The following is a 10,562-nucleotide window of genomic DNA, read 5'->3' as shown; positions in this document are numbered from 1 at the left end:
AAGGGAAGGGAAGGAAAGGAAAGTCTGTTTTGTGTTGTCCCATTACTCTTGGGCATGGGGCCTACCTACCTTTGGAATGTGACACTCCATTGAAGAGGATAGGTTTTCCCTTTCCCAGCAGGCATTACTTGCAAGTAGCTTCTTGGTATGTGAGGGTGGTTGTGCCCACTTCCTCTTCTCACTGTTTGGATTTTGTCTGGATTGATGGTGCGCAGACCTTATGCATATCCTCAGTTTCTGTGAGTTTATATGTGTGTCCCCCTAGTGTGCAAGGAAGTTGTTTCCTTGACGTCATCTACCACCTCTGGCTGGTTCTTTCCTTATTTCTGCCTTCTCTTCTGCATAGCCTTGAGAGAAAGCAGTTGATAAATAAATAAATAAATAAATAATGACAAACAGCAACAACAACAACAACAACAACATCCTATTTAGGTCCAAATCGCTCACTTTCAGCACATTGTTCAGTTGTGGGTCTCTCTGTTCACTGCCATCAGTCATTTCTTAATTGCTGTGTAACTGTTCATTGTGCCAACATCTCCCAAACAGTTCTGTGGGCTAGGATCAAATTTTTAACCCATAGACAATTTAGATACTATCTGAACCATAATTTAATCTTATTTATAGACTAACTGTTGTGTTTTACAAAAAGATAGAGAAACCAGAGATAAGTTTGGTGTAGTAAGGTATGGTATGGGGGAAGGGGATGCCTCTGTGGGTCCTTGCTGAGGCATCCCTTCCCCCTGAGGGACCAGCCCCAGGACAGTTTAGTATAGACTACAGTTTATTCAGGAGGCTAGTTGAGAGAAAGGCAGAGAGAGAGAGAGAGAGAGAAAGAGAGAGAGAGAGAGAGAAAGAGAGAGAGAAAGAGAGAGAGAAAGAGAGAAATTAGAGGAGTAGAGGCAGGTCATGAGCACTTGGAAAGAGAAAGGGAGAGGGGAATGGGAAGAAAGGGAGGAAGGAGCAAGAGGAGATAGCAAGAGAGAGAGGAGGGGGCAAGCAGCCCCTTTTATACTGAGCCAGGCACACCTTGCTGTTGCCAGGTAACTGTGGTGAGGAGCCTAGACTAAATGCCAACCCTTATCTTTGTCCATTTTCCTTACTTTTCTTTACTATACACATAGCTATTTCTAAATTTTTTTTTTATTTTAAAAGTATACATTTTTCTTCTTTAGCCATTTAATTCCTAATTTTTCCACCTTTGGGTAATTTCTGATGGCACATGTAACACTTGGGTGTGTAGAGACATAGGTAGTTGGAGAGCAATGCTTAGTATGCACGAGATCACAGATTGAATCCCTATCATGAAATTAAAAAAAAAAATCAAAAAATAAAAATGTTTTCTATGAGTCCCTTCTCTCCAAGCTCTGTATATGACTTATTTCAATATGAATAAACATATTATTTCTTTGGATAAATCAGTTTTTATGGCTTTTTGTGATTTTTTTTTCTGTTTACATTCTGAGTTTCCAATTGTTTTTCACACCTTTCTATTTTATCTTGTGCAGTGGGAAGAGATTGGTGAAGTTGATGAGAACTATGCTCCCATCCACACATACCAAGTGTGCAAAGTTATGGAACAGAATCAGAATAATTGGCTGTTGACCAGTTGGATCTCTAACGAAGGTGCTTCCAGAATCTTTATTGAACTCAAGTTTACTCTAAGGGACTGTAACAGCCTTCCTGGAGGACTGGGGACTTGTAAGGAGACATTTAACATGTATTATTTTGAATCAGATGATGAGAATGGGAGAAGTATCAAAGAGAACCAGTACATCAAGATTGATACCATTGCTGCAGATGAGAGCTTCACAGAACTTGATCTTGGCGACCGAGTCATGAAACTAAATACGGAGGTCAGAGATGTCGGACCTCTGAGCAAAAAGGGATTTTATCTTGCTTTCCAAGATGTCGGGGCTTGCATTGCTCTGGTTTCTGTCCGTGTCTACTATAAAAAGTGTCCCTCTGTAGTAAGACACTTGGCTATCTTCCCTGACACTATCACTGGAGCAGATTCTTCACAGTTGCTAGAGGTGTCAGGCTCCTGTGTCAACCATTCTGTGACAGATGATCCTCCCAAGATGCACTGCAGTGCTGAAGGGGAGTGGCTGGTTCCCATCGGGAAATGCATGTGCAAGGCTGGATATGAAGAGAAAAATGGTACCTGCCAAGGTAAGCCTTTGCCTGTCCATTCGTAAGGGCCTTGCTCTTCTCTTAGATCATGTATATGTGTTTCTGCCAGTGATTAGAAGTGATACTTCACTGGAGAGTATTTCCCTTCCAGTTTGAGTTCTTCTCTGAATCTCAAAATTTCCAAGCAATGATGAGAGATTTAATGCATGATTTTACTGACGATACATAATTAATGCTCAGAGAGTCTCTGACTCTCCATATGATGTTTCATATTCATCTTATCTTTAGAAGTTTTCTTTTGAGTGGCACAGCAATAGCCTGCCATCATCCATTGTAGGATTGTCCGTCTACTACTGTGGTTTCCTCTCATGAAGTTTTTTTTCTACCCTTGTTTTGTTGTGCAGAATGTAAATGCAAAAGTCTTGTCCTGGCATGCTTTTAACTGCCATTTAAAAATTCTTCACAAGTAGGTTTAGAAATATGAACGTCTCAGGAAAAAAAAATGTCATCTCGCAGGACTTAGCTTTCTATGTTGTTTACATATGGTTGCAATTAGATGCTTGCTTTTCAAAATTTATAGATCAATTTTAAATGCATAATAACCAGTGCCCCATGAAAATAAGTGTTCGGAGACAGAGCCAATACAGAAAGGTCATTTCGAAGCAATTTGCACTTGGAGAGTTTTTTTTCTTTCTGCTTTAATTTTTCTTTTAAATTGAAACTTGATCATGCATGCTTCCTCATTCATTTGAAAATGCTCTCGCTTTGCCTCCCGTGTGGTAAGTTGCCCTTTCAGACTTGGATATTTATCAATAGCCTTTGAAACAAGATAGCACTTCATGCCAGAGAGAACAGTGTATGAGGAAGAAGCATGTTTTTTTTCCTTTGAAAATGCGTGGTCTTGTGATATCTTAATTTTAAGTAACAACAAGGGGTTCATGTTATTGACTGAGGAGAAGACCCAATGCTGAGCACACCCATCATGACTGTCCCCGTCATGACTGTTCTTGTTTCCTAAGGCCCTTTTATGTGTACTAATCTATCTAGTTTGCTCAAGCTTGACTTTAGATTCCTTAAACATCTAGAGAGACAAAATTGTATCATTTACTTGGCAATCTCAATGAGGCTGTTTTATTGATTCTCTCAAAAACTCTCAAACATTTCCTTTTTCAGTATCAGTTCCTATTTTATTACTTTTACATTGTTACCTATAATTACATAGTTATTTTTCAATGTAAATTCTTGATACACATGTACACAGAAATACACACATAAACACTTAGAAACATTGTCAAGTGTATATTGTGTGTCTACATCCTTTTAAGTTTTTGGAGTACTGAAACAGTTTGTTTGATTAGGTTTATGTAAATGGTTTAATATTTTGTTTTTTGTTTTTGAACGGTTACATATGTTTACAGTGAGGTCATATGTAATTATATGATAAAAAACATCAATTAAATTAATATTGACTGTAGTTCATTATAAAATATTATAGATAAAGAGTTTATAAGTAATTTTTTAACTGTTTATTTTTAAGGCAACACTCTCCTGATCTTTTATGTTATTTTATGGAGTAGGTAAAGGCTAAACTAGACCACTACAAAATTGGTTCTCCTTCCAATTAACAGATGGTATAAGAAGCCTCTGAACCCTTAGAGGGTGAAATTTGAATGATGAGATGAAAATATTCTATTGCACTTATCATTGAATGTGTCATATCTCAAGGGAGTGGGGCTTCTTATGAATGTCTGCTGGTGTGAGAAGTTAACATCTATTATTATTTAGCCTCATACTGTACATAATTGAGTAGAGAGCACAGTGGGTGAGATCAGATGAACTGCAAAAGGCGTGTTCAAAAACTCCTCCATATTAATATGGCGTAATAGTTGAGCACTGGCTACCTGAGTTCAACTCCCAACACTCGTATGGCAGTTAGCGATTGTTTTTAACTTCAGTTGCAGGAAATCCAGCATCGTCATCTGACCACTTTGCACACCAAGAATGTATGTAGTACACAGAAATAATACAGGCAAAACACTCATGCTGAACAATAATAATTAAAGAAAATAAATGAATGCATGTAAATTCTTGAGTTTGTCTCACTTCTGAGGTAGTGGAGCAATGTCTTTAGGGTTTGCAGTGTGGCGGACTGTATAAGCCAGTATATTGTATACAGAGATGCCCATATGAAACATATTCAGTTACTTTATTATTTTTTATGTGTGAGTATTTACCTTTATCTATGTCTCTGCATGACGAGCATGCCTGGTGCCCACAGAAGAAGGAAGAGAGCACCAGGTGCTGCAGTAGGAATTTAAGACCATAGTGAGCTCCCATGTGGGTGCTGGGAATGAAACCTCACTTGTATGCAAAATGCTCTTAGCTGCTGAGCCATTTTTTCTTGCCCCAGCCAATTGTCTTTAATAGTATAAAATATTTGTATCAATTTTAGTAGAGAATTTAAACGTATTAATTTTATAAATTACCCATCTTACTGAGAAAACTCTCAAAAAATTGAGAGATTGCTTTGGGGCCTTAAATGCTCTCACACATTCTGGAAAATTTTATACAATAGTGCATGTGTATGAAGGAACAGCAGAAATGCCACTGGACTTAAATTATACCACTGTAACCTGCGCTACTGAAATAGTAAGTTGAAAGTTATGTTTTGGATAATATTATTGGCCACAAGTCTCTGACTTATTCAGACATTTTCTTCCTAAATACCCTATCCAAACCATCAAAAATGTCCCTAGAAATTACCCTCAGTTATCTATCTCCTAGAATCTTTCACTCTCCTCTATTTTCTTCTCCAATCTAAAGTTAGGTATTATTGGAACTATGTTTTAAATTATAATGCATGGCTTTATGCATAGTTTTGACTTAGAAGCCTGTGAATGTAGCATCTATAAAGAAATAAAAAGCTTCCTGCTTTACACGTGTGTCTCTTCTTCCCCTGTGAATTTTAAAATTCAGTAGTGACCATTCTGAGATTTTTTTTTTTTTAACCTTAAAATCCCGTCTTAGGGTTGCATGCTGTGATGAGACCTCGTGATCTAAAGCAACCTTCCTTCTTTCACATCACTGTTCATCCTGGAAGAAAGTCAGGACAGAAACTCAAGCAGGGCAGCTTCCCCCGTAGGGAGGGGCAAATACAGAGGCCATGGAGGAGTTGCTGCTTATTGGCTTGCTCTTCATGGCTTGCTCAGCCTTCTCTTTCATAAGATCACCAACCACAGCAGGCTGAGCTCATTAATGGATCCACTAACAGTCATGGATCATTAATTTTAAAACTGTCCTACACTCTTGTCCAGGCACAGTCTGATTTACTGAGGGCATTTTCACAATCGCGGTTCCATCCTCTCAGATGACTCTAGCTTGTGTCACGTTGACGTAAAACTAGCCAGCACAGATCATGATTAGGTTTGTCCTTATTTTTGACCGTTCTTTGTTCTCTTCTCTCCATGCGAAGCATGCACTGCTTGTTCAGTTTGTCAGAAGCATGTTTCTTGTTCTTTTATAGTCTCCTTTTACCCACTTGAATGGTCATCTGTCTCCATCATTCCTGGTTAACTTCTACTCACCCTGGCAATCTGCAGTCTAGTATTCTTCTGGAGGGATACTATGATTGGTCAGTACTAGGCATACCTCCCGCTTGTTTACTCACACTCTGCCCTTTCTTAGACTTAGACTCCTAAGTGTTTACCTAGTTTATAATTTATTATGCCCTCAACGATTCTTGCTCCTTCTACTACACTACTCACACCTTATGGTACCTTTTGACTTAAAACAGTAAGAAAGAAATTGGAAACCAGGAGGAAAGGGAATAGATTCAACCAAAAGAAAAGAGAATGTAATAAGGTATGCAAAATACCATTTTGCTTATTTATTTTTACAATTCTGTTCACATACAGATTTTTTTCCCTGTCTCAAAATCTTTTAAAACAATGGTTTCTTAGTCAAGTATTCAGCGGCCAAATTCACTATGCAGAAATAAGTCATTTTCATACTGTGAAGTGATTGGCGTTTCATGTATTCAAGACTGTGGAGGCTATCTTGGTCAATTTTGTCAAAGCACAGAAGTGGCCTATTGGAATATATTTATAAAGTGGCCTTATTACATAATGCCATTTACTTACTTACTTTCTCTGCTAACCAAATTAGGTTAAGGTTTAATTAAGCCTGTAATTATGTCAAGACACTGAAATTTGAATACATTTGTCACAGTACATTATCATATATGAATATTTGCAGACTTCTCTGGGTGATGAAATGATAAGCCTAGTCAGTCATCCCTGTGTGAACTATCACACCTATGGGAACGATGGCATTGACCTAAAGATTTCCAGGATTTGAATTTCAGGATTGAGAAAGCCAGGCAGCTAATTATCTATACTATCTCACCCTTCCTGATAACATAGCATAGGTTCAGTGGTCAAGGCAAGCTAAGCAATGTGAGTCCCTTTATCTTCATACCACTTGAAGTTCCTACTGAACTTCCTTAAGAGAAGTGGAGAGCTGTATCTGTAATAATCTCTGTTGAGTCAAACAGTAAGATGCTCTAGCTTTCATTTTATTAACTTAAAATCTGCTATATATTAGCTTCATAATGCTGAAATACGTGCCTCATTTTCTCTAATTAACAACTATAAGTGTGCAAAATTATTTCTTCGAAACTTTTGTGTGTGTGTGTGTGTGTGTGTGTGTGTGTTAGGAAATAAATACTAACTCAAATCCATTTAGCCATGTGTGTTTCCTTATCTATTATTTATCATTATTTCCATGTTATTTTTTCCCCCTCAGGAGTCATATGATTTTCTTTTTTAGTACAGAATGGTTAGAAATGGCCCATTTTGGAAGTTTCTGCTTTCTATTGAAATGGATGTGTTTGACAGAAGTAATTGAGTCCACATGAATCAAATGTTGCCTGCTGAGTTCTCCCGTGCTTGTGTTGCTGGCATACTCAGATGCAGAGCAAGAACACTAATCTTCATCACTTGTGAGTGGAATGAAGTAGCAATTTGAAATTAGCCCTACATAATTATGGTTTCACTACTACCAAATGGGAAAAAGAGATTTAGATTGTGGGTCACTGCCAAAACCAGTTGGAGTGAAGAAGGTATATAGTGCGTGCTAAAATACAGGGTAAAGCATGTTGCCCCTCAAGGGCTCTGGAGGAAAAGCTCTTATTAATTGTCCAACTGGGAGATGATTGCGCAGCAAGGAAAAGTGTAGTGAAAATACCAAACTCGGGAAAGAGCTTTGATTCAGAACAGTTCAGATACAGCAGGGAGCAATATGGTGATCATTCATATTTCTGGCTCATATGTATGATTGCACAAAAAACTGGCTGGAAGTATAGCATATTAGGTGTTCCTGTAATTATGCATTGGGGAGCCTAGTTATTTTTAATTAGGCACATTACCAAAAAACAGCAAAGAATTTGAACTGTTGGTTCTCTTTTACTCAACAATAAGAATGCTATTTTATTCAACAATAAGAAACTAATCTTAATTTTAAAATTTCAGCTGATGTTAGGAGTTATACAAGTATAAAATGAAAGTAGTTTGTGTGTGTGTAACTGTATATGCATGGGTGGATATGTGCATGTATGTATGCCTGTGTATTCATATGTATGTATGCAGGTGTTTATGAATTTATGCACCTGTGTTTGCTGGTACGTATGTGCTCTATGTATCCATGTATGTATGTTCATGATTATGTGTGTGTACACATGTGCACACATCCTTCAGATAGGAGGAAACACCATGAAATGGCAAATAACTAGCTCACCCCTCATGTTTATTTTCCTGTATGACATATAAGGATAATAATAATAGATGAGTTTTGGTTCTTTCAACTTAAACCATGCTCTCCTGGGGTTTTGGAGAAACTCTACAATAGTTTTACAGAATATTGTCCTTGCTTTCCGTTCCCTTTCATTCTAAGCCATCTTTTCAACATTGTCATTAATATTTTTAGTCAAATACTTGTGAGATGATGGGAGTGAGAATGTGGGTCAGAGATCGCGGGGAGGATTTTAGCAGGCTCTTTGATCTCACCCAGTACAAGCCTTAGGAATTCTACACTCCATTTTGAAAGTGAAAACCCACCTCCAGAGATTGGCAAGTACTTTCTGTGATATCCTCCCTCATAGTTGAGGCAGCCTTGAGAAGCACTAATCTAAGTCTCCCCAGCGCACATCCATGCCAACAAAACCAAACCCATACAACTGGAAACGTGGGAAACATCACTTTAGCTTTAGAGGCATGACAAATTCTATGGAACAAACAAGGTATGTGTATTAAAAGCTATCCAGATAGCACAATCATGATTCCTTTAACTTGCATTGTATGTAATTATACTTTCTAGAATAACATACGTATAAGAGGATAATCTTACATCTCATTTAACTAGGTAAACCAAACTATATAAATATCTATGTGCTTTCTATAAAAAAAAATACATTTCTATATTGTCAGCACTGTAAGAAATCCTACATAGTATCACTCCTTCTTTAATGTAATGTTGTTCAAGCAATATATACAGTCTGTGCAATGCTGTTACTTATGAAGTCTAGGAAGACAGACAACGGCACAAGGGTATCACCCTTGAATAGCAGATGTAGGAGATTTTCTGCTGGGTATGGGAAACAGAATATGCTTACTTAGGGTGAACCAACAATTATGTTTTAATTAAAAAGTTGGTGTTTATTAAAGACATTGAGAAAATTCCAGAAATAAAGAGAATAACACAATAACCACGTAAGTGCTTAATGCAGAGATACAATATGATGTACTAATTTATATTACATTGTACTGTTATATCTATCCTAGTTTTCCCAATGTTCAAATATTAAACTTTGGGAAATAAAAGACATACTAATTCTTGAATTTACTGGATAAATGAGCCTGTTTTAAAATCTGTTGCACTCTCTTAAAGATAAAGAAATCTTCATAAATATTTAAGGTCAAATATTTGCATGTTAAATATGGAATAATTGAGCTTATAAGTGACTGTTATTTTGTGGATAGGTTTTTATGCTATTATGCCAACTGAGCATGACCTTCTTCATAAAAGAAGTCACCCTTTTGCTACTCTAGAAATCACAATTCCTAAATCGCTCCATATATGTAGATGCTAAATAGGAGGTCTTAGCAAGCCAGAAAACGGAAACTAAGAGTGAGATGCCTATCATTTTGTTGCTCGGATATTTAAGCATGATTCACAGATTTGTTTTCTCACTCATTACATCATAATTGTGATATGTTTAAGGATGAATATACAGTGAATTTAGAATAACCATAATAACTGTAAGAGCTACATGCTGCACATCATCTGTATAATAATACTAATAGCTATCTAACATTTAATTTGAGCACCTTCTCATGCTCTTTCATAATGGTGATGATGAATCCCACGTTGTTACTATGTGAGTTCATTTTAACATTAGTGAACCTAAACATCAATATGGTCATGAGGCTAGAAAATATTTTTTTGAAAAAAAGCCTTGCATTTTTCGAGAACATTCCTTTTTATTAAATGTTTGTTCAGACAAGATGTCCTGCATACACTCCTTTTGTAATATTAAATTCTTATAGAAAGATGAACAGAAAAAACTTTAATAATTAACATATGAACAAGGATAGTTATCTATCTCCGATGACACATTTCAATTTCTCATTTGAAGTCTCTTTAAAATGCCATAAGAAGGCGCTGGAACACAGACCACAAAAAAGCCCTTTTCTTCAATTATTTGGAATTTTTCATATTTTTTCATACATCATTAAAAGAAACAAATTTTAATTCAAACAATTACAAGTAATACTGTAAAGGAAAAAATTAAAATAAGGACCTGATTAATAGTACTTGTTCCCTTTTCAGAGGACCTGGATTTGGTTTCTAGCACCCATAACAATTAACAATCCAAAATTGCAGTTCCATAGGGAATAATACCCTTTTCTGATCCTTCATGGAAACACACACACACACACACACACACACACACACACACACAGAATTTTATATATATATATATATATATATATATATATATATATATATATATATAAATACAGGTAAAATGCTCATACCCCCAAAATAAAACAAATAAACATAAAAACATAAATGTTAGAGGTAAATAATAGTAGAACTCCTCTGATTAACATGCATTTTGTTACTTTAATGTAGACTTCACTTATGAGGTAGAAAATTATTAATCAGTAGATTAATCACAAAATTAATATGGGATACCAATAAGCGATGAAATTAACATCCGTAGTATCACACAAATACCATGTTTTGAATATAAATTTAGAATTGTTCATAAACTTTTTAATTACATTTATTTATTTACTGTGTGTGTATGTGTGTGTGTGTGTGTGTGTGTGTGTGTGTGTGTGTGTGTGTGTGTGTGTGTGTGAATATTTGGT

General features: G+C 36.3%; 1 protein-coding gene across 10 annotated transcripts in view; it reads left to right on the top strand.

The window, feature by feature from the left end:
* Window positions 1–10,562, top strand: part of Epha5 (EPH receptor A5) — a 334,366-nt gene that overhangs the window by 79,111 nt on the left and 244,693 nt on the right. For all 10 annotated transcript variants that reach the window (XM_021211296.2, XM_029545116.1, XM_021211294.2 and 7 more), the window contains one exon: window positions 1,506–2,169. In XM_021211296.2, the coding sequence (XP_021066955.1) occupies window positions 1,506–2,169 (664 nt within the window). The remainder of the gene's footprint in view (window positions 1–1,505; window positions 2,170–10,562) is intronic.

The sequence above is a fragment of the Mus pahari genome, chromosome 13 (genome assembly GCF_900095145.1).
Source record: "Mus pahari chromosome 13, PAHARI_EIJ_v1.1, whole genome shotgun sequence".
NCBI lineage: Eukaryota > Metazoa > Chordata > Mammalia > Rodentia > Muridae > Mus > Mus pahari.
Note: the sequence above shows the minus strand (reverse complement) of the source record. Positions and strands in the feature narration are given on the sequence as shown.